The sequence below is a fragment of the Cinclus cinclus genome, chromosome 4 (assembly GCF_963662255.1).
Source record: "Cinclus cinclus chromosome 4, bCinCin1.1, whole genome shotgun sequence".
Classification (NCBI taxonomy): Eukaryota; Metazoa; Chordata; class Aves; order Passeriformes; family Cinclidae; genus Cinclus; species Cinclus cinclus.
This window is the reverse complement of record NC_085049.1, coordinates 66,907,192-66,932,279: the sequence shown is the minus strand read 5'-3', so window position 1 is coordinate 66,932,279 and position 25,088 is coordinate 66,907,192. Positions and strand designations below refer to the sequence as shown.

The window sequence follows — 25,088 nt, the reverse complement described above, 5'->3', positions numbered from 1 at the left end:
GACACCTCACACTGTCCCAGGTTGCTCCCAGCCCCAATGTCCAATCTGGCCTTGGACATTCCAGGGATCCAGGGACAGCCACAGATGCTCTGGGAATTCTAGCCCAGCCCAGCCAGGAATTCCTAATTCCCAAGATCCCATCCATCCCTGCCCTCTGGCAGTGGGAAGCCATTCCCTGTGTCCTGTCCCTCCATGCCTTGTCCCCAGTCCCTCTGCAGCTCTCCTGGAGCCCCTTCAGGCCCTGCCAGTGGCTCTGAGCTCTCCCTGGATCCTTCTCCTCTCCAGGTGAGCACCCCCAGCTCTCCCAGCCTGGCTCCAGAGAAGAGGGGCTACAGCCCTGGTGCAGCTCCATGGATTCCTCTGGACTCTCTCCCACAGGTCAGGGACCTTCCTTCCTCTGCAGCCTGGTCCGTGGAAAGTGTCCCTGCCCATGCAGAATTTGGAACTGGGTGATCTTTGAGGTCCCTTCCCACCCAAACCATTCTGGGATTCTCCACTCCCTGTTTTCTGCAGAACTGCCAGTTTTGGGTTGTTTGGATGAGCAATCATTCACCTCCCGGCAGGAGATGTTCTCTGTAGAATCAACCAGGATGAAGGAATATTCCTGATGTATTTTATGGAAATGGTTGGTGGCTCTCCACCACAGGGAATTGGCTACAGTGGAGAAATCATGGCTGCTTCCATGTAAATAACACTTTTTACGCCTTGATACAGTCAGAGTCTCCAGTGGAGATCTCCCATTCACCAGGAAAGAATCCTTCACTCCCCATTTGGGGATTTTCTCCAGGGTCTTCCACAACAAAAATCCAGTGTTTAGAGCAGTGAAGGTGGGAGGTGCAATGGCAATTAACTTGCACTGCTGGGTAGTTGGGATGTCCAGGGCATCACCAGGAATAAGATTTACACCTCAGCATCTTTTTCGGGGTAAAATAGTTAAATTCAAACAAAATTCCTTCCCCACACCCCGTAGCCTACACCTACCTGCAGAACACCCATGATTATCAATGGAGCCAAGGAGATGTAAAAGCACATTTTTCTCTCAGTGCCAGGGTTCTGTTCTCCTCAAATCCATCATCATCTGGCCCAGCAGATCAGACAGATTGTTTTATTCCTCACCGTGCAGTTCATCCCAGTCAATAATATTGATTAGTGCAGGGTGACTTGATGGAACAAGAATAACACCCCTCTCTTAATTGAAGCCTGCATTTCCTCATCCCTGCTTCAGCAGCTTATGCTTGGCTGGCTTCTTCAATAATTCTATTCAGACACAGAGCCCACTGCAAATTGCAGGATCTGACATTAACAGGGGAAGTGAATAATTTTCTTTTCCTTGAACTCGCGCCTCTTTTCTCCCCTGATTAAATTGCCACATTGTGAGAGTTCACTCTTTAAACTGAAATTCCTCAATTATTTTTTTTTTAGAGCTGCCTCTTTCTAAATACCATCAGGAAAGTTTAAACAACTCTGTCTTCAGTTGCTTTGTGCTTCCCAAGTCCATATGTTGGGGTAGGATTTACCAAGAAGCTTTGTGTGCTCAGGGTTCATTCAAGGAGCTGAGTCAGCTCTGGAAATTTTGTGACTGCAGACTTCCAGTTTCCCAGGATTTCCCACTACATGGGGAATTCAGTGCTGGAGCTTTTACTTCGCATCTCTGAATCTGTGGGAATTCTTGTAGGAAACACTCCTGACCTAGAGGGATTATTGAGGGTATGGAAATGCTGGTGTTGGTGACCAGCTCAGTCCTTGCATGTTGCTGCAGAAGGGTCAAATAAATTCAGTCACCAAAGAGTTTTTTCTGTAGATTGATTGTTCTAAAGCACATAAAATTCCCTTGGAAAAGAAGGTTGGAGTCACTTCCTCATCAATTGTGTTGCTCCTCTTTCCCATTTGGAGAAATCCTTTTTGTTTGGAGGCAGAGGAGATGTCAGGGTCAGAAACTTCAGTGACCTGCTGGGGTGGTTTTGATTTCAAAACTTTGTCTTTTCCCTGCCTCTGAAGCTATCCCAGTAATGTGATTGGCTTCTGTATTTAATATTTACTATCAGTCTTTAAGGAGAGTTCACATGGAAAGGGCTTGATAATACCTGGGATATTCAAACTTTGCCCAAGTTCCTTCTTGGGGAGGCCCTGGAATGGAATTCCCAGAGAAGCTGTGGCTGCCTCTGCATCCCTGGAAGTGTCCAAGGCCAGGCTGAATGGGGCTTGGAGCAAGCTGGGACAGGGCAAGGTGTCCCCATGGGATTGGAAAAATGAATGAGCTTTGAGGTTCTTTCCTACCCAGATCATTCCATGATGATTTTGTTTATGTGTGGGGTGTCTGGCCTGTTGTCCTAAAAAAGTTTTCTTCAGGAATGGTTCCATGTGGACTTCATTGCTGTCAGGACATGCAGAACTTTCAGAAAGTTGTTTTCCCTGCCCTCTCTTTTCTCTCCCAATATCCTAATTTAAGGTACTTTGGTGTCAGGAGCTGCCTGTGGAAGTCATTTTGAAGTGACACTGGTCAGGTTTTTATGGCCACTCCAAACCCTGGAGCCTGTGGCATGTAAATGATGTCCCCTCAGTTGTGTTTTGCTGCCAAACTCTGCAGATTTATTTTTCCTGTAGCTGGCAGCCTGTTTGTACCCAGGCAGATCTCGGAGAAGGGAAAGTTCCACACAGGAATTTCAAGGCTCAGAGTTGGGAATGAACTCATGGGAGAGCCAGTAATGCTAAATACAATTAAATGAGTTAAAATGTCAGTCACTGGCATCCAAACCAAGGCTGAAATTCTGCCATCCCCACTCAGAGGTGCAGCACTTGCAAGCAGGAAGATTCTGGGAATTGCTGTTCTCCAGACCTTTTCCAAGCACCGTAGGCTTCAAAACACACCTGAGCCACGTGGCCAAGGGGTTGAGTGTTTGTCACCTGAGGTGAAAGACATGGATTTGGTGGGTTTTGTGCCAAAATGTCCCTAACTCTGGACAAGGAGGCCAAAGTCGCCTCCAAACACCACCTGCACTGTTCCCTGTGCCCTGGCAGTGTTGGGGAGGGCACAGAGAGCGAAGCCTCACGTTAACTACTGATCTTTTACCAGGAAAGAAGCATTTAATTCCTGTTCAATTATTGCTTGCTAAATGTTTAATTGTCACCTACCATCTGAAAATCAAGGGATGTCAAGCTCTGTTAGACAACTTGTTCCATGTTGTTTTCCAGGAGGACCAGATGATAACTTAATTGAAGGTGGTGGGTCCAAGTTTGTCTGCAAACCAGGAGCCAGGAACATCACCATCATCTTTCACCCCCTGCTTAGGTAAAATCTGCCTTTCTGCATATTTCAATAGCTGCCAAGAATTAGAATAAGTAGAAGTAAACCTCTGATTTGTGGGAATGTTGGGCACATTCCAGTTCTGAGATCCCAGACCAAAGGGGTTGCTCTGAAGTTGTTGATGTTGTAAAGTTGTTGTGTGTAAAAAAAACAAGCATGACAATATTTTTAAATCTTTTTCAAACTGAACTGTGATGTCAGGTGGGATTTCCTGTCTGGGTGACCCTGTGTACACTGACCAGTGTCATTTATTGACCTAAGCTGGGTGAAGTTTATTTGCAACCTGCCACAAATTGATTCTTGCTGTTCTTTGTGCTTATTAAGAAGTCAGAGGAACTGCAAGGTGAGTTCATTGATAAAACACCGTGGGCTAGGGACTGCAAATTAATTCCTGATCCATAGCGAGCCCGTGATTACCAAAATTGTCACAGCTGGAACTTTAAACAGAACAAGCCTTCAATAAACCTTGCCTCATTGTATCATTCACCTCTGATATTTGAGTTTTGCTGCTTTTGTAACAGTTTGTCCTGGTGGTTTTGTGGAAATTAAATAATACAGTGTTTATCTTGGTTCATGTCAACCTTCCACGTCTTCTTTTCTGGGAGAGTTTTCCTTTCTCCCCAGACATGGCCTTTTCCAGCACCTTTGGAGAGGATTTCCCACAAAATAGTCATAAAAAAATAATTGGAATCTGATCCCAGAGGAAGGAATCTTCTCCTGGCACCTCCATGGCTGAGAGCTGGTCTTATTTGTGACTTCTCAGGACTTAAAAACACAGTTGGAAAAGGCATAAATTCCTCCAAATCTAAATTTCTAGTGTCATAACAGCAGAGATTGGAATAATCTTGAGAACATCCTGAAATGTGGTGCAGTGGTGTGCAAGATCTTACCTTGGAAAAAAAAAAAGTTTATGTCTTGCTGCATAACAAAAAGGAGAATTTCATAAGCACATTTCATTTCCACCTCTGTCTCTTTTAAACTGAAGAAATGTGCTAGAAATAAATTTGCTACAGGATGATTTCTAGTTTTCAGCTATTTTATGATGAGAAAAGATGGACAACTGAAATTCAGTGTTCTTCAGGGTGTGACTATGATGATGTGGACTTCAATTTCTAAATCATTAATGAATTTACAGACATCTCGCAAGCCCAGAAGGTGGTGAAACTCCTGTTTTTATTGATGAGATCTTTCCCATTGATTGAAATTCTTTCCCTTTGTCTTCCTGCTTTATTTTTCCCCCCTTTTTTCTCCCATCTGAGCAAAACACGAATGCTCTGCTTTAAATAGCACTTCTCCAAAACACTTCACTTAGCATTCCCAGCCTCCAAGTCAGGCAGGAGAAAACATTTGCCTCATAAAAAATAATTGCATCGAGATGAAGGTATCTGTGTACAGTGTATTTTTCATGCCAACCACCTGCAACATCTTCACTCCCTTGCATTGAGGATTTCATCAATAACTGCAGGAAAAGAAGGAAAATGTGGAATGACCTAGCTTGCCCTTTTCTCCCTGCAGGATGGGAGAGTTTGGGGGTTAGGAGAGGGCTCTAAAAACCATTTTAATGTGATTTTATTAATTTCAATGTTGAACTCAGGGAATGTGCTGACAGATTTAACTCATGGTGACTTAGGGATGAATGGGATGCAGAGAATCTGGGATGATCACAGGATCTCTGTAGCTGACAATAATTTCCTACAGGGAATGCTGTTGCTGGTGGGATAGTCATGGTGATGACTATTTCCAGCTGAAATGCTCAGCAAGGTGAATTTGCTAAAATATTGAAGTTTGCAGTAATTTCTGGCATGTGGAATCATAAAATCATCATCTCTTCATTAGATACTTGTTGTCCTTTTCCTGATGCTCCTGTTTTAAATGTCCAGCTCTCCTGGAGGTAATTCTTGCAGAACTGTAAATTTTCCACCTGTTTTATTTTCCTTTTTGAGGTTCTTTATGACCTACCCCCCTCATCTTTCATCCTTTTTCCCTGTACATGCTTAAAATGGATCTGTTTTGAATTCAAATGATCAATATTTTATTTACAAGGGGTTTTCCCCCCCCTTGTTTTTATCAAAGTCCCATAAATACGTTGCCAGGGGAGCTTCAGCACTGCATGGACTCACTGATTTTATGAGGCAGCTGATTGCTTCTGAAAGTATTAAACAAACTGGATGACTGAGAAACCAGACCCTGGTGTGTTGATTTAAAGCCTGAGCATCACATAAGTGATGGCTTTAAAATATAATTCAGCCCTGGAATGTTGAGGGGAGAGTTGGAAGCAGAGCATTCATACTCAGCAGTGGGAACTTCTCTCTTTTGTACTCCTGCTATGAGAAGTGTCAGTGCTGATCACATCAGAGCTGCACAAGGACAGGGACAAATTTGCTGCTTATAAAGCCACTTTTTAATCCCTTTTTATTTACAAACTGAGGGTGGAACTTGGCTCCAGATCCTCTTGAAGAACCCGGGGTCAGACTTTGAGGGGGGTGCAAATGAACCCATTCCCAATAACCAAAGTTTAGAGAAACTCTTAATTAAAACCATGGGCAGTATTAGGAAAAATACCTAGAAATGGTTTTCAAAACTTTTCTTGCCTTTGAATTCCTTCAGAGCAGGGAGCCAAAGATGGGAAGTGAGATTTATGTTGTTCAGGATGTGGGTTCCTAATTTCCACAAGGACAACTGAGACACACCAAGGCCCAGATTAATTACCACCACTTAATGACACCACCACACACGGAATAAACGAAGAGTGCATTTCTGAGAGACAAGTGGATGTTTTAGAGGAGATGATTCCTGGGAATAGGTTTTCCTAACCACATCTGGAAACTAATTGCACTTAGAAATTGAGGCAGAACCCACCTCTGATTTTCCTTAATTATATTTTGTGGGAGGTGCCAAAATATGAAAGTTACCAAAGGAGTCCAGTTTTTTCCTTCATCCTTTGCTGGCAACCAGCACTGGAGTTACTGGGCTCAGGAATAACATCTTCCTTTGGAAGAAGGAATCACAGGAGCAATCCCAACACCCTTCGTTCTGGAATATGGAACAGCCTGAGAGATGTCTGTCGTGCCATTTGTTTGGTGGGGATTTTTTTTTATGTCTTCTTTATTTTTTTTTAATGTTTATTTGTTTCAGCTGGCATTTGAAAGGCACTTGGCTCCTTGGGGTAATAATCATTTTACATATGCTTTATAGAGTGTGTTTATTACCAGACAATTGAGGAACAGATGTCTGCAGTTTCGAGGCTGGAGGGGGAGGAATGGGGAATGGGAAGGGTGGGAGATGCAGGGGGTGGATGGTGGTGCTGAGGCAAGAGCAGCTGAACAGTGCTGGATGGTGGATACTGGGGCCGGGAGGGTTTCCATTTATTACCATCAGCCACACTTCATTAGGATCAAGCAGCAATTAAAAGGGTTGGAGGATGAAGGAGAAAGCCAAGTGCTCGCTGATGCGGAAGGAAGAGTCACTTCCCAGCAGGACATTACCTTGGGAAGGAGGAATTATCCTGGCATCCTTTGGATCTCTGCAGGGTCTGGTGGGATCTCCCCTCTGCCAGGTGGGATGTGCCAGTGGTGTTCTGATCACTGCCTTGGGTTTCAGAGTCTGGAGAGAAAAACAAAGAGTAGGCGACGGGGGGGAAAGGGAAAAAGGAAAAGCAAAATTCCCAGTTCACCACTGCTGATGTTGTTTGGGATGTAAAGACTAAAGTTGAATGCTCTGGAGTGTGTCCAGGGCACTGCAAAGTTTTCTGCCTCTTGTTGTTTGGGATTGATGGGAGTGGGAGGAATAGAGCAGCAGTAGCTTGCCATTTTCACTTAAAATAAAATGCTCCTTTTAATTTCTTCTTTTTTCCATAACTGAAAGCAGTGGGCTTCTCACTTGAAAGCAAATTTGGAGTTAACTGTCTTCCAGTTATTTTTAATGCAAATTGAAGAGGGATTGTTCTGTTATTAAATTAAAAAATTCTTTAGGGACTAGTCAGGGAGGGTGCTGATGGACTTCTGCAGCCTGTTGATATCAGAATGTTCCACTCCACTGATGGCTCTGAGCTGCTGATGGTCAAATTCCAGATCCCAGGAATTCCCTGTCCTTGGGAGGGAAGTGCACAAGGTGCTGGACATGTACATCCACCCAAATGCACAAGTATAGCAGGGATGTTTTATAGGAATAATCCTGTTAAGCTGCTGTTGAATTCAGGATATGTCAAGATTAAAGGGGCTGGATGTAGAATTTAAATCCTGATTATTTTGAAAATGTTGAGAGAGGACAGCATAGTTGTCATGGGACATCAAAATCCTTTGGTCTTTGAGCATCAACGGCTGCTGGTGTTAAAAACTACATCACTAAACTGATCTAAAACTCAGTGTATAACTCAGAACCCCTGTATATCCCACTAGTAAGCCCTTTTAGTATAATAATAATAACAATCGTCATCATCATCATAATCATCTCATTTTATTTTAAAATATGCTGTAATATCTTGTAGTTGCACGCTATAAAAATAATACTTGATAATATAGGTACTGTGGGTTTAGGGAAGCAAAAGGAGTGTGAAAATTAGATGAGTTTGTTATATTTAAACTATGTTAAATCACACCAAACAGATTAAGAAAAATATGTGGTATTTTAAAGTCTAAGGGTTATTTATTATTAGTGAAGTAGATGGAAAATGTCAAGTCTTCCTGTGGCACAAATGCTGCTAAATAATGAGAGCTGATGCCTTTAGCTTGCTGAATCAAACCTAAAATTCTTCATTTCAGAGAAATCAATAAGGCTGACTCAAGCTGGTAGAGGGAACTTAGAATGTCGACTACCTAAAGTTTGTGTTTCAGTCTGAGTAAAGTGCAGAGGATCAGAGTAAATAAAAAAAAAATAAAATCTGAGGTGCTGTTAAGTGCACAGGAAACATGATTTGGAAACTTTTAAAGGCAGTGGGTCCTTGAATAGAACCCTCCAGATTTCATCAGGTCTTACATTTCAACAGTTCCCCTTCAAAGGGTGGGAAAATATCACTTAGTTAATGGGATTCTTGCTTCTGCAAGGTAGGGAATCTCTTCCTGCTCTCTGGGGCAGGGAGATGTGGTGAGACAGACGAGGCTCAGATCAGGAGATCACAAATTCCCACGATCCCTGAGGTTGGAAAAGCTCTTCAGGGTCATTGATTCCAAGCTGTGCCAAGTCCTCACCTTATCCCCAGCCCAGAGGTCTGAGGGACACCTCCAGGAATTCCTTGGACACCTCCAGACATGGGGACTCCAGACCTCCCTTGGCTGCATGTTCCAATGCCTGACCATCCTTTCCATGAACAAATTTTCTCTAATATCCAACCTAAACCTCCCCTGGCCCAGCCTGAGGCCGTTCCCTCTGCTCCTGTCCCTGTTCCCTGGAGCAGATCCCAAATTCCCCCCCGGCTGTCCCCTCCTGTCAGGGAGTTGTGCAGAGCCACAAGGTCCCCCCTGAGCCTCCTTTTCTCCAGGCTGAGCCCCTTTCCCAGCTCCCTCAGCTTTTCCTGGCTCTCCATTACCTTCCCTGGACATGTTCCAGCCCTTCTAGGTCTCTCCTGTCACAGCACTGGACACACTCATGAGTGACCCCAAACTGGACACCACCCTCGAGGCGCCTCAGCAGAGCCAGCACCAAGAGGTCTCAAATCCTTGTTACAGAAGCATGAAATTCAACACTGGAAACAAGGACCTGGCCTTAAAGATCATTTAGTTCCAGCTCCCCCACCATGGGCAGGGCACCTTACACTAGGAGAGCCTTCCCCTGGACACTCCCAGCTTTATTTTAGAAATTCCACTCTTGGTACAGCTTCTCATCCACTCCTTCCATTGGCCTGAATGGGAATCTCAAGGCAGCAATTTGACACCTACCAAGGGAATGTTTTTCCCTGCCTATCCCCCGGTTTAATGAGTGTTTAGGAGGCTTTTAGTGATGAGTTGACGTTCATTACTTTCTGTCTGTGAGCAGCAGGGATGGATGTTCCTCGCAGGCAAATCCCAACCCTTCTCCTCCCTGACAAGCCCTCACAAAGTCGGCGCTGCTGAAGGATAAAGACACATCTCAGCAGAGCTCCTTGTTGTGACACTGCTAAGGAAAGGTTTCCTCCTGACTGGAGGAAGGGATGGGGGACTCACACAGAGAAGGGATGGGGAACAGCTTCACGTTTTGTGCCTTTTTTTTTTTTTTTATTTTTCTCCCCGATGCTTTATGAGAACTGACAGTCTTGCTGTGTGTGTCTGATTAAAGATGACAGTTTATAAAAACCTTAAGGTGAGGCTGTTCATTTTCCATGACAGAAAATAAAGCAATCCCCACCCCGCCCCTCACCGCCACCTCCCACACAAACAAAAACTCTCACATGCCAAAAAAATAGAAAAAATACCAGCCTCTTAATATGTGAGGCATTGATTTTATATTGTCTGTCAGAGAATGTGCTTCAGCAGATCAGTCAAGTTTGGAGTTTTCAAACATGCTTCATCCAAAGGGAAAATCAACAGCCTGTCAGAAATTTCACATGTCTCCAGCTCCTCCTTCCCTTTGGATGAAATACAAGCTGAAGGAACAGAGAAATTTTGACATTTGCAAGAGCTGGGGCTGAATAGCTGAAAGCAGTGTTAATGTAATTCCATGATAATGAGGTACTTGGAACCAGGCTTGTGTTTATTGAGCCAACAAAGCAGGATTAGCTCATTCCTTAATGGAATCACAGAATGGTTTGGGTTGGAAGGGACATTAGAGATGACCCAAATCCACCCCCTGCCATAGGACACCTTCCCCCTCCAAGCCTGGTCCAGCCTGACCTTGGACACTTCCAGGGATCCAGGGGCAGACGCAGCTTCTCTGGGAAACCTTAAACTTCCAGCATTTCACTGGTGTTCTCATGGAGGAGGATCAAGCTTCCCCATGTTGCTGAGCAGTGTTACTCTGATCTTGTCACAGGGATTGGTGATCTCATGAGAATTTTCAGTGATGGATTTATTTATTTATTCCTTGGGAACAGAACAGTTCAGTCAGGAGGGCTCTAAAATGATTACTTCATCCAATTTCCTGAGCAGCTCAGGGCTCACCACATGGCCAGAGAAGTTCTGAGCAAAGCTGGAAGGGCAGAAGAGATCCATTGATTCAATCGAACCATCTCAGGTACAAAATTCCTGCAAAAAAACTGAGTTCCACACTGAGATCCACATTTAAGACTCACTAAGGTTGGAAAAGGCCTTTAAGATCAATAAATCCAACCATTAACCTGCACTGCCAAGGCCACCACACATCCCCAAGTGCTACAAGAATTATCAAACACTTCAAATCTCCATCACAAGGTGAGATCCTGCCATGCAGAGGTTGATGCCACTCAAGCAACTCCTTTGCTATTGAGGAATGATCTTCCAGTAGTAGTTAAACTTGCTTTAATAGCCCCAGCTTTTGTTCCAAATATAGAAAATAATACTCTGACATTGCTAAAAATAATCTGTAGAGCAACATCAGAGCTCCGATGGCAGAACCAGAAAAAATCTTTGATTTTTGTGGTGGAACAAAAAGGAAAAAGAACTTGACAAATTCTAAATTTGTAATCTGTCTATGGAAGCTGTTCAAAAAATACTTCAGTGAGGGTTTTCCCTGAATGGGAGAAATCCAAGGATGAAAACACAGTGTGGTTTAAGTCCACTTTATGGTACTGTTACCTTAAACATTTTTATACAATGCCTGTGGTTGCTTTCTTCAAGCTTTATGAATTTTTGATTGAAGGCAGGAGAGCTGATGCTTGATGAGAACAGAAAAGGTGATTCTTGTATTTAGGATTTTCTGTTAAAAGCAAAGATCTAGGAATGGGCCCCACACCCCCCATGGAACCACCGGAGCAATGAAAGGAAATATCAATAATTTAATTTTTTGTCATTATTGTATTTTACACCAATGAGCAGGTATTTAGCTCAAGGCTTTCTGGGAAAAGCCTTTGGTAGTGAGCTGGAATTCCCCTGCAGTTGGGCACCTTGTGTGGGAGCTCTCAGGTTGGTGTTTTACCTGGATTGCTCTTTTTTTCTTTCAAAAATTTTGTGCAGTTTAAAATGTTGTGATTTGGGGAAACCAGAGCTGTTCCCTCAGAGAATGGAATTGAATTCCTGTCTCCTTCACAAATGTTAAAAGAGAAAGAAGGGAGATTAATTTTCATTTATGATAATCTGAGCTGTTTATTTCAATTATTCCCCTCTTCTCAGTTTCCTGAGCTGAGCTACAAATAACGGGTTTGAAGTTCCTTCAACACTAAGCTGCATTTTCTCATTCTGCTGAATTCCTGAATATTACAGTGCAGGACCCTCATTTATTCCCATTTTATTGGGATTTTTTGATTCAGACACATCAGATGTGGCTCTACAAATACTTGCAGGGTTTTCATGGGCACGTGGCAAAAGGAGAGTCCTGGCAGAAGAACATTGGGAAAAGTCTTTTAGGAAAAGACCATGGAAAAATAGGTTTTTCAAGCACCAGGTTGTGACACAAAATAACTTTTCGGTGGGATATTCCTGTGGGATTTAACTCTAAATTCTGTTGACTTTTAGAGATCTGCAGAATAGGCATTAATAAATTTTGCAGGCCAGAAGTTGGCCTACAGTTTGGTTATTTTTGGTCCCAGGAATCTTGGATTTCAGCTAGCTCAGCAGGAATTGCACTTTGTGGAATATAACTGAAAAGCACTGCAATAGTTCCTTTCCTCTGGTAACTTCCAAACTTTACAGAGACAAAATTCATTCACACCCAGGTGTGAAACTGCTCTGTCCAGGGAAATCTTAGTGCTGGAACTGCCAGGGAAGAAGTTGTGGAGGAAGTGTGGAGTTGAATGGTCCTGAATTCTTTGCAGATTTAGAATAAATGGAGGAAATGGGAAGTCTTACCTTCTCACTGTTATTAATCAAGTTCCATATTTCCCATTTTGTTACAATTTTGTCTCTCCAAGTTGTATTTTTACAAATGGATTTGCTCTGGAGATGTGGCAGGTCTGTTATTTCTCCAAGAATCCTTCTGGAGCCTGAGAGGGCCAACTCTGCTCCTGCTCCTACTGGGGTGGTTTAATCAAATTTACTGGGGTGGCAAAGAGGGCTGGAGCCCCTCTGCTCTGGAGCCAGGCTGGGAGAGCTGGGAATGTTCCCCTGGAGAGCTCAGAGCCCCTTGCAGGGCCTAAAGGGACTCCAGGAGAGCTGCAGAGGGACTGGGGACAAGGCATGGAGGGACAGCATCTCTTTTTTTCCAAGCTTTATTATGGTTTATGGACCAATCCTTGCAATAATACTTCAGAATGATGGAGTGGTGGTGCCTAGTATGCCAAATGATGTCAGAATGCTTTGGAACACAAACTCACTGTGCTTATTTAGGGTTTCTTTTGGCTGATTTATTGAAGGATAAAAAGGATGGAGAGAAGGATGCAGGCCAGCAGTGCTGTGAATGCTGGAAAATGCAGTGATGATCAGGTTCTTTGTGGGTTTAATAATTTTTTGTAACTTTTAGCAAACTCATTGTCTCTGGAGTAACAGTGAGATGGTGTTTTCAAAGTGAAAAAAAAATATAATTAAACTTTATACACGCTGTAAGGTGAAATAATGCTGCTAAATAAGTGCAGGTCCCTCTAAAGTTCCTTGACCCAAGTTGGATATTTTTTACCTGGGCCAGGGAACTCATTCAGGAGGTACAAGACAGAATTGTTCCTTATACAGAGAAAAACTGGAGACATTGTAGAAATAACAGTAATTACAACAAGAAGGGGAAAATGTTGACAAGTGTCATTTTCTAGCAGCTCTCCCAGAGGAAGTCCTGGGGGATTTTGGAGGCGGATGAGTGACAGCCTGGTATGGTGTACAGCCATAAACTCAGAACTGCTGAACAGAGTAGGAATATCTATATACTCTAAAGCTTTATAATCTTACAGGGAGAAAATAAAAACCATCCCCTCGTGCTACATCTTTGCAAAAGATGGGGGCAAGTCTGAAGTCTGGGATAATTCCTCATTTTATTCCTTGGGGTTGTGCAGTCTGTCACTGTGAACCATCATTGAGACAATCATTCCTCTTGGTGCACCCAGGCTGAGGGAGGGCAGGGAGAATTGGTCTTGTGGTGCACCCTGACAACCAGGCTGGACCTGCAGCACAGTCATTAATCTGAACTGAAAAAAAATGCTGATAAAAATTAATAAAAGTTTATTAATTGCAGGGAATCCCTTCACTGGTGGTTTCTGTCTTATCTTACCGTTGGGATTTTGATGTCTCACCTTTGCCTGGCTCCTGAAGTGTTGTTTCATCTCCTTCCAAGGCAGTTATTCCAAGTTGTTCATGGCACTGACTGACTGGAGTAGAATAGAGTTATGGAATTATGAAATCACATAATGGTTTGGGCTGGAGGGACATTAAAGTTCATCAGTGCCACCCCCTGCCATGGCAGGGTCGCCTTCCACCATCCCAGGCTGCTCCAAGCCCCATCCAGCCTGGCCTTGGACACTTCCAGCGATGGTACAGCCACAACCTCTCTGTGTTTTCTGCTTCCAGGTCAATCTTTCTTCTGTGCAAGAGGTGCCAAACTTCTTTTCTGATTAGAAAAGTTCATCGAAGTTCCCCTCAGCTGCCTTGTCCCCACCGCTGACCCTGTCATCTGTGGAGTTATTCCACCACACAAAACCCACTTTTCCCATCTGCCATCTTCATCCCTTGGGAGCCTCCTAGGGAAAAATTTTGCCATCTCTTCCCTGTTCAAAAAACCAAATAGCAGTTATCAAGGATGGAGAACTATTAGTTGCAGTGAGCAGAATGGGTGCTTATTATCAGTTATGGACACGCCCCGGTCAAGAGTGAAGTGTTTTTGTCTGTTTAATTTGCTGAAAAGCTGGGACGGGTATAATTGCTGGTTGCCAATTGTAATGGAGTAGATGCACTATTAGAATTATTCAGATAATTTGTTGTAATTACCCACCATCAGGAGCTTTACAATGCTCGAAATACAATCTTTGAAGTAATGGAACTGAGTTCTTTGAATGGAAGGCAGCAGCTCTTGAGAGCATAATATCATTTATAGGTGTCAATCAATTCAGTGAGGTAAACAAAACAAAGGTACTGGGCTCTTCTATAAATTCTTCCAATGCCTTAAACCTTCCCAAAAATCTTGGCAGAGCAAGCAACATGCCTGGAGTGCTGATAAATCAAAGCTTTTGCAGAGTTCCTCAAAGCACGCGGGGTTTGAAAAGCATTGTGTGCCTTGAATAAAGTGTTATCCAGAAAAACTTCCTCGTGTCAATCCTCCTGGGATCGTTATTAATTCTGGCTCTGCTGTAGTAGGAGAGAAAATCTCTCTGAGGTGCTGCTGCCCCTGATTCTGTGTGAGAAACACTGGTGAGAAGTGGGAAATGGCACACAGCTTTCTGGGGAGGCAGAGGTTCCAATTTGCATTGCCCTCCTATCCGCACCCAAATGAACCAACAGATGCAAACCAAGCAGGGGAGGCTGAACTCCCAAATTTGTATTCTCCTGGCTCCAGGCCTGAGCCTTGTCTGGCAAAGACAGAGAGAGGGAGTGAAAAAATCCCAGAGTCTCATGAATAGAATTGTAGGCTCCCGGTGACCTTTACCTACTGTGATAACTCTGATGTAGAACAACCAAATTCCTGGAGATGTTTAATCAGCAAAGCTGAATTTTGATGAAAGCACATGTCACAGTGCCATTACTGCTGCAGGAATTAAATCTGATTCATAGCAGTGTTCTGGCTTCATGAGGATTAACACAGGTGAACTGTCACCTTTTCAAATTCCTCCCAGCCCTGGTGGCCCAAAGTTTCATTTAAGATGGAAAAGTGTCAGCTAGCACCCAAAACACCCCAAGTGCTGGGCTGATCCCACAGCACAGGAGGGGGATTCTGTCCCTGTACCACTCTCAGGTGAGACCCCACCTGCAGAGCTACCCCAACCCTGGGGACAGCAGCAGCAGCACCTGGAGCTGCTGGAGAGTCCAGAGGAGTCCATGCAGCTGCTCCAGGGCTGGAACCCCTCCATTCCCAGGGCAACAGATGAGGAGGAGCTTGGGGGGCCTTGGAAGGCTCACACCAACCCAGACTTGGGGACAGCAGCAGCAGGACCTGGAGCTGCTGGAGCAAATCCAGAGGAATCCATGGAGCTGCTCCAGGGCTGGAGCCAGGCTGGGAGAGCTGGGAATGCTCACCTGGAGAATGGAGAAGATTCCAGGGAGAGCTCAGAGCCCCTTGCAGGGCCTGAAGGGGCTCCAGGAGAGCTGCAGAGGGACTGGGGACAAGGCATGGAGGGACAGGACACAGGGAATGGCTTCCCACTGCCAGAGGGCAGGGATGGATGGGATCTTGGGAATTGGGAATTCCTGGCTGGGCTGCAATTGCCAGAGCAGCTGTGGCTGTGCCTGGATCCGTGAAGTGTCCAGGGCCAGGCTGGATGCGGCTTGGAGCAGCCTGGGACAGTGGGAGATGTCCCTGCCCATGACCTGGAAAGGTCACTTCCATCCCAAACTATTCAATAATTCCATGCTAAATAATCCTGCACTGGGATATCAAACTCCACACCCACTCAGAGATGGAATTTATTTGGGTAACAAAGCATCAAATGAAAGCTAAATTTGAAGCACTGTGTGTGTATTCTGTATTTTTAGCCTAGATTTTGGTTGAGGAGGTATAAATTGATTATGTTTTCGTTTGTCTCTAGTGAAGCACATGTCCATGTGCAGTCTTCATGGTGGGAATGACATCACTGCATATTCCCTAACATCATGATCCAGACTGTCCTTTAACCCAAGCATTTAAAAAATTTGTTCCTCTAATTCAATGTATTTTAACAAAAAAAAAAAAAAAGAGATATTAAAATCCCAGTTCTGTGATGATAGTGATATTTTTCTTCTTTAAAACAGAAGTTGAAATAAAATCTTCCTCAGAATTCTTTCCAATTCCTGAAGCTCACGTAGATTCTGTTGGAGATTTGGCTTTACCTTCAGGTGTTGGATTCCAAAGGCAATTTCAAATAATGTTGTTTTCCTCTCCTTTTCATACAAATGGAGTTGGGATGATTGGGAGCAACAGTGAATTTTTATGGAGTTTAATGGGCATAAGTGTCTCTCTGGCTGGAATCAGCCTCGGGAATGACGAGCCGAGCTCAGGAGATGATCCATGTCCATGTGTCCCTGTCCCTTATGGGCACTTCCAAGAAGTTCCTCCAGTTTGCTGGCAACTCCCAGCAGCTCCACATGGGAAAAAAAATCATATTGTCAAAAGTCATTAGTGGCTGTCACTTCATGGACCTTCACACTGGAGATCTCCCTTTGGAATTTCACTGGAGTGATTTTATTTTTCCTCTACTTCAAAAAAGCAGGACAATGTTGGACAGAGCTGATGGAATTTAACCCATTTGTGGTGTTTTAGTTGTGGCTGTGAAACAGTGGTGAATTTAGGAGTTTGAGACTCAGTTCTGTTCTCTGCCAGGAGATTTTCTCCTTCTAATTATTCTTTTTCAACTCAAATTCCCCAATTCCTCTGCTCCAGATCCATGTTGAAGCTATGCCACAATAAATCTCTGATCCCAACTCCTCCAGGACATCCCTGCTCCAAAGATACCCCTGAAGCAGAGCTCTGAGAGGGAGATTCTTTAAATAAATCTCTTTTCTGTCTCTCTGACTATGAGAAGTGGATTTTGGGAGCCTTATTTACACTTTTTTCCCCCCAGATTCTCAAAGTGCTGCTGCTGCCCAAGGCTGCTGAGCCTGTGCTTCATGGGAAGTTATTTTTTACAGATTGATTTTCTGCACAAAATCATCCCAAAATAGAAAGGTTTTGCTTTCGTTTATATGTTTTGAATTCCCAAATTTTAAAGCATATATTTAAAGTATATATGCTTTGGTTTCCTAATTAATTACCTAATTATATTTAGCAGTTTTAGGGTTTTTTGCTGCTTTCTGGTGGCTTTTGCTGCTCTGATCTTTGCTGTTTGTGACATTTCCAACATATGTTGGAATTCTTCCATCTCCTGTGCCTTGTCATTTCATTGCTCTTTTTTATAGCACTGATATGTAACTTTTGCAAAATAATTGCACAATAACAACTCCGGTGTTAATTTTTTTTTATTTTTTTTTTTTGAAAGCCACAGGAACTGTAGGTATTCCCTCAAAGAGATGGAATAGGAACCACAGTGCTGCAGGTGGGCTGAGAACAAGAACCCACCTGGTGCTGGGAGTAGCAAAGTAGTTGGGGAGGTGTAAAAAAAAGAGTTTTGTGTGTGTTTTTACAGTGATTTTTGTAAAATTCTCTTTTGGGAGCAAAATACATTGAGGGGAGAAAAAGAAAAGCAAAACAAGAGCATAGAAGTCACCTTAAACATGGCCTGGAGGTGTTTTTTGCAGTAAATCTTTTGACATTCTTGATATCTGTGTCACAACAAAGTTGGGGGGGGGGATATTCCCACTGTGTGACAAGTGACCCCAGAGAGGGCAGCTGTGTCACAGGCCATTAATGTCCATCCTCCCAAAGCTCAGCCTGACTTTTCCTTTGTTTACAGGGCCCAGAGGTGGCCAAGGGGGATGGAAGGAGGGAGATTCCAGGCTCCAGGGCTGTCTGTGTGGTGCAGCATCTGGAAAATGCTGCTGGCCCGGCAGAGATTTATGCCCAATGCTTGGCAAGAGGTGGGTGACTCTAGTGTCACTTTGAGTTTAGTGGGGAATGTTGCTTTATGGAGGGAGATGAAGCCTGGGTGCCTCAGGGGTGTGGAGCTGGGGTTGGCTCATGTTGGGATGGAGATGTGGAGATAGCATCCTCAGGCCTTTGCAGCAGCAAAGCTTCCCTCTGGTGCCAGCAGGGATGGGCAGCTGGAGAATCCTCAACTGGAAAATCACCGCCTGTGCTTCAGCTATCCTGCTTTGGGGGTTTTTCTCTTTGTTCAGCTGTTTGCTGTGGAACAAAAAGTACAGCAAAATGGTACCCCCAACTTTTCACAAGGCGCTGTCCTTTTTTTGATTTTATTTCTGTGCAAAATTCTCTGACTTGCATGAGAACGTTGTGAAGGTTTTGGGACACAACATGAGGTTTATCAGATTCTGTTCATTCTATCAGAAATCACTGCAGTAACTCACTACTGGTGCAGTCTGCTCTGTTTTTATGGAATCCAGAACAGGATTAATTAAAAATACGGATATCCACAGGTTATCTACTGAGAGGTGCTGAGCTGTGTTAGTGTGAGAGGAAAATCAGCTTTTTCCTGCAGTCACAGAATTCCAGAACAGCTGAGTTGGAAGGGACCTAAAGCCCATCCCATTCCACCCCATCCATGGGCAGGGACACCTCCCACTGTCCCATGGTGCTCCCAGCCCCAATGTCCAGCCTGACCTTGGACACTTCCAGGGGTCCAGGGGCAGCCACAGCTGCTCTGGCAATTCCAGCCCAGTCAGGAATTCCCAATTCCCAAGATCCCATCCATCCCTGCCCTCTGGCAGTGGGAAGCCATTCCCTTTGTCCTGTCCCTCCATGCCTTGTCCCCAGTCCCTCTGCAGCTCTCCTGGAGCCCCTTCAGGCCCTGCCAGGGGCTCTGAGCTCTCCCTGGAGCCTTCTCCTCTCCAGGTGAGCATCCCCAGCTCTCCCAGCCTGGATCCAGCCCTGGAGCAGCTCTGTGGATTCTTCTGGATTTGCTCCAGGTCCTGCTGTTGTTGTCCCCAAGTCTGGGTTGGTCTGATCCTTCTAAGGGCTCCTCAAGCTCCTCCTCTTCTGATACTCAAGGACAAAGCTTAGATGATAATGAAATGTGCACATTTTCCTTCAGGATATTTATAACCACGGTGAGAAATTTCCTCTTGATTTGCATGTCAAATAGGTGGGAATATGAATTCCCACAGACAAAGTCCATCCAGGGGTGAGGACGGTGTGAACAGACTTTTTCACCTTCTGAGTTGTACCTGAAAGGAAGAGCAAGATCCAGTCCTCTGCTTCCTGGAATGAATGTCAGAAGGGATATGGCCTCATTATCCTGCTTCCCCTTTCCCATCCACATGAACTCCGGCAGCTTTGTGGATGTCATACAAAACTGCTGATTTTTGCCATTGGTCCTAGAATTTCCATAATTCCAGCATTCACCAAGGAAGTGATTAGGTAGATGTGTGTATTATAATTATGTGATGCCATGCAAATGATGTCTTCTAGGTGAAGAACCCAGGATTCTGATACTGATAAAAAGTTTTAAAACACCCTTTTGGTTAAACTCAGCCTATGGCAGTCTCAGGGTAATAATTTTCCTTGCTTTAGGTCCCAAGACTTTTGGTTTTGCTGAGTTCACAGCTTTTCCTTACAACTTTCCAGTCAAATATCCAAAGTGACCCCATTTCCTTGAATTATTGGGATAGTTTATTATTAGAATAATTATTATCGTTATTTTAATGTTTTATCTTTTAAGTCACATATTACCGTGAGGGAGGATGATTGTCATTTCTCATGGCTGCATTTCACAACAATTAATTAAAACAGGGAAACTTCTGGGAAGAAAGTGCTGAAAAGCCATGTGGGGTTGAGACCTCAGTAGCTCTTCTCTTATTCTAAATTTGGGTGAATTAAACCCTTGTTTTACTTTTCCCCTTAGGTTGAATCTTCCACTGAGAAGCTTCTAAAGGGAGATGGGGTGGGTGGAAGCAAAGGATTTCAGGTTTGAGATCAAGACTGGTTGGATGTTTGAGGAAATAACTCAGTTGTGCCAGTGAAGGATTAGATTGGATATTAGGAGAAATTTCTCCAGGGTTGTCAAGTGCTGGAACTGGCTGCCCAGGGAAGTGGTGGAGTCCCACCCATGGAAGTGTTCAAAAAAAGTGTGGATTGAGGTCATGGTTTAGTGGTGAACGTGATGGTGAATCTGGGTGGACTTAAAGGTCTTTTCCAACCTTTACAATTCCATGTTTCTGTGATTTCCTTCAAAAAGATGACCCTGTTGTCAAAACCAGCTGAAGTGGGAGCACCAGCTCCCCCCCTCTCCTAATGACCTTTAAACCTGCTTAAATAGGAATTCATTCTTTCACTGCCACAGCCCATTGTGGATAAATCCCAGAAATTTCACCCCACTTTCATCTTGCCTTTTTTTCTTCTTCTTTTCTGACCATTTTGGTACAAATGACCATCACAGTTGTACCGAAAATTCATTTTTCTAAATTTTCTGTTACTTTGCTGCCACCTCCCAGAGACCAGAGCAGAAGGGAAGGGGATCAAACCTTCTTCCAGCAACAGATTCTCTTGGGGAAGGGTTCAGATCCACCTCTCTTTAATGTCACTGCTGTCTCACAGTGACCTGATGCTGAGATGGATTTGCTTCCCCTCAACTCAGGTCACAGCAAATACTGACCTGACTTTTACAAACAGCACGTTAGCATTTATAAATTTTATTTTCCTGTGGTTTGTGGAGAGAAATGGTTCCAGGTGGACAGGAGGGATCCTTCTGTTCATGGCATTGCTTGGCTCATGGGTGTGGCAGCACATTCCCAATGCATCCCTTTCTCATCCCATCCACTCTTCCACATTTATTTTGTCTGTGCCCGCTGGTCTTTGGCTTCAATAAATTGCTCTTTATGATATTTTCTACTTTGTGTGGCCATCACCAAACACAGATTAAAAGGCAAACCTTCTGTAGAGCGTGGTTGATTTTTGGTGACTTTGGGAAGGAGGAGTTTTCTTGGTTGTTTCAGTCCAATTTCTGGTGGAGGTACCCGGTGGGGCTTAGGATGATCCTTGCCCATTTTGAGCAAATCTTGGAAAATCCTGTCTGTGTTCTGGCTCTAAGCTGAAGTTTTCTCCCACAAGAGAAACAACACAGATTTCAATCTCACTCTCTTTGGGTTTGGCTCAGTAGTGGCAAACTTTAAATTTAACTTCTTGTTGCCTCTCCTGAATTTAATTGTGAACCAAAACTGAGTCTGAAGGGGGAAATGGGGTTGCTATCTGTAATTATATCCCATGAATGAATTCAAATAGCCATTTGGCTAAGGAATAAATTGATATAATTTTCCCTTCCCATCCCTTGGTAAGACACAGTTTGTTGTCTTTTTTCCTTGCTGTGAATTCAGATATCTGAATTCTGTGCTCACACTCTTGGCATTTGTGTATTGATTTTTGGTTTCAGATTCACTTTAATAATGCAAATTAGTAAAAATGGCCTAAGACACAAAGCATCAACATGCTCTAAAGGACAGCTCTGGAATGCAGGTGGTGGGGGGGTGTCTGTGTGGAGTGACCTGTTCGGTGTGTTGATTTCAGCACTGGACTTCTAGAGGTTAAAATTAAAATTAGGATGAAAAATGAAACATCAATTTTTCATTTAGATCAGTTTTGTGGTCTGAATCTGCTGTATGCCCCAGAATGGATGGGGAGGAGCAGGAGGTATCCTTGGGGAAAGTGTCCATGGCTGTAATGAGATGATCTTTAAGATCTCTCCCAGTCCAAACCATTCTGTGTTTCTGTGGTTCTGGTGCCTAATTCTTGGAAGACCAGCATTTCTTGAGTATTTTCATTGGAGGACAATAACTTTACAATGTCTTCATGCACAGGACATGAAGCTTTAAATAGTCCATTTCAGGGAAACTTTGACTTGCAGAATTTACGAGGAGTTAAAGGAGACCTCAGTTTTGCTTTGCAGCAAGTCTGGTGCAGCAGAAGGATCAAGATTATCCTCTCACTTTGTTATTGCTCTGGATCAGTTTGGGCAAACTTAATTTGGCTTTAGTTCATAAGAAGAGATTTCAAAGAAGGTGTAGACTCGATATAAATCCCAGAATTATGGAATGGTTTGGGTTGATGGGATGTTGAAGCTCATCCCTGCCATGGGCAGGATACCTTGCACTATCCCAGGTTGCTCCAAACCTCATCCAGCCTGGCCTTTGGCTCTTCTAGGGATGGGGCAGTGTTTTGATTAAAGCAATCAAACCTTTATCAAAAAGCTTTTATAATTGAATTGAAGATCCAAAAAATGGGATCCTGCTCCTTGCAGGACTCAGTCCCAGCTCTCCCACTGATGCAAGGTGCTCCTCCAGCCCAGAACAGCTTTGCCTGGTGGAGATCATCTTGTGTCCTACCCAACTCTGCCAATCACAAAAGGTATGGGGATGACAATGGATGTGTCATCAGCTGGTTGTCACCGTGCTCCTGTCTCCTCTCAGGGTGTGGGATTTGCTCAAGCAACCAAGCAATTGTTGCTTAATGAGCATCCTCTGATAATGACTGGAATTAATTTCCTCGAGATGACACCATAATAATTAGTACAGCCCTCTTGGGCTGCATGGCATGGAATTGAGTCCAGGAATTGGAAGTATTAAAGTGGCATCATCCTTGTCCCCACATGTAAAATGTCATCATCAGCTCCTGCAATCTGCCTTTATTACAGCTGTATTAAAATGGATGTTTTGCATCTTCATTGCAGCCAATTAACAGCATTTCCTTGATTTAAGGAATGGCTCCGGGATGCAAACGCAGCCCATTTTCATGAACAAATTTAGCACTTTAATGCTATTTATTTACTCCATGCTGTAAAATGGAATAAGATAAATAATGGATCCCACCAGGGCATGGGGTGAGGTGGTGATCAACATCTCAGCAGGTCAGGGAAAACAGCTCCAGTGAAGGAATAATGATGGAAATTCATGGGTCTCCCAGGGATGCCATTTATATACCTGGATCTAATAAAGGAGGAATTACAGTGTTAACAACGTGCCTGGCACCGGGATTGGGATGGCACTGGGATTGGGATGGATTGAGACCAGCTGGATCACTGGGATCTCAGTGTCCCATCAGAGCTGGGGACAGGGGGAGTTTGGAGGATCTGATGTCCCATCCAGGTGGAATTTACTGGCTGTTGGATACCTGAGATTATTTCTTTACTGCCTGGGAAATCCAGTCCAGGACAAGCTTCCTGCTTGTCCAGTCATTCCTTGGACAGCTCCAGGGATGGGGACGCCAAACCTCCCTCCAAATCTTCCAAGGCCTGACCATCCTTTCCAGGAGGAAATTCCTGCTGGTGACCACCCTGACCTCCCCTGGCCCAGCCTGAGGCCATTCCCTCTGCTCCTGTCCCTGTTCCCTGGGAGCAGAGCCCAAATCCCCCCTGGCTGTCCCCTCCTGTCAGGGAGTTGTGCAGAGCCACAAGGTCCCCCCGAGCCTCCTTTTCTCCAGGCTGAGCCCCTTTCCCAGCTCCCTCAGCTGCTCCTTGGACTCCATTCCCTTCCCCAGCTCCATTCTCTTCCCTGGACATGCTCCAGCTCTTTGAGATCTCTCTAGTCCTGGGAGTCCCAGAACTGGACACATCATGGAAGCTGTAACGTGTCTGGAGACATCCAGACAATTAGAAATAGCAAAAATCCAGTTGAGGTTGCCTCAATTTCCAGCTGGATGAACCACTTCTATTTTCAGGTGCTGTCTTATGTTTTCAGCAAAACACCAGCTTTGCGTGGAGCAAATGGATTCTTTTAATGGGAACAAAACCATTGAATAGCTAATTAATCCCAGGGAAAAATTGCAGGGATGATTTGTGACCATCCTTAGTCATGGAAGCCTCATGGATCCACGGGCACACCGAGAGTAGATGGGCTGGATGAGGAACAGGTTCTTCAGACTCACCCCTTTTCCAACCAGGCCTGCATTAAATCCAAATATCATTTACATATCATTGAGACAGCTGGAATTCCCAGTTGGACAGGAGGATTCGTGTCTTGTGTTCCTTCTCCTTTTCATTCTGCTTAAATAAATTCTTTCCCTGTGTGGGAGAATAAAGCTTTCCTTGAGCTTTGGTATGCAGGAGCTCCTTCCTGTGAGCAATTCACACAGCTCTTGAAAGGAATCTTGCAGGAACAGCTTCCATTGGATAATTTTAGGAGGGGGAGCCTGGCATCAGGAAACCACTAGAGACATCTCTTCTGCCTCTGGATACACATACTGGGGTAAAAGGAGCCAGTTGCTGCCTAATGAAAAGAGAAATTGGAAGCCTGGCACCAAAGTTTGCCAAGATTTTCGCCTTCCTGGACAAAATCCGCTCTCATTTCTCTGCAGAGAGCTCCAGGAATTGTGTGTGGAGAGGGGGAGGGAGCAGAAATAACTGCTGGATGAAGTAAATTAGATCAGGGACATGGCAGGCTTCCCTAATGGTGCTTTTATGGATGCTGGATGTTCGGGGATGTGTGGGAATGAGTCAGCTCTAATTGCCCTGGGTGAGCGAGGTTCATTTGTATGCCTGCATCTGCCCCACTCTCATTTCTGGAATCACAAGCTCTGCATCCCTGTGGTCTCCTAGGCAGGACCATGGGATACAGAGCAGGAATCCAGAGGAGAGAACTTCCTTACTCTGCTGTCACCAAAAAACCCCAATTTGGAGTGTGTTGGAAGAAATGCTGGTATGGAAGGAGGAAAGCTTCTCACTGGTTTTTGTCTGAGAAACAGGGAGTCACCAACATCCCATAGCAGGGACTGTCCCTATGCTGGTCCTGCTGAAGGCTCCTCTGGAATCCTGGGGACAGCTCTGGGCTGAATGGAGAAGTTGCTTTACCAGTGTAAGATGTTTAAATGCTTCACAGAGAGCTCAGAGCCCCTGCCAGGGCCTGAAGGGGCTCCAGGAGAGCTGCAGAGGGACTGGGGACAAGGCCTGGAGGGACAGAACACAGGGAATGGCTTCCACTGCCAGAGGGCAGGGATGGATGGGATCTTGGGAATTAGGAATTCCTGGCTGGGCTGCAATTGCCAGAGCAGCTGTGGCTGTCCCTGGATCCGTGAAGTGTCCAAGGCCAGGCTGGACACT

At 44.5% G+C, this 25,088-nt stretch overlaps 1 protein-coding gene across 1 annotated transcript in view; it reads left to right on the top strand.

Moving 5' to 3' along the window:
* Window positions 1-25,088, top strand: part of EXOC4 (exocyst complex component 4) — a 295,027-nt gene that overhangs the window by 146,279 nt on the left and 123,660 nt on the right. Inside the window, exon 10 of the mRNA XM_062492431.1 lies at window positions 3,193-3,289. Within this exon, the coding sequence (XP_062348415.1) occupies window positions 3,193-3,289 (97 nt within the window). The remainder of the gene's footprint in view (window positions 1-3,192; window positions 3,290-25,088) is intronic.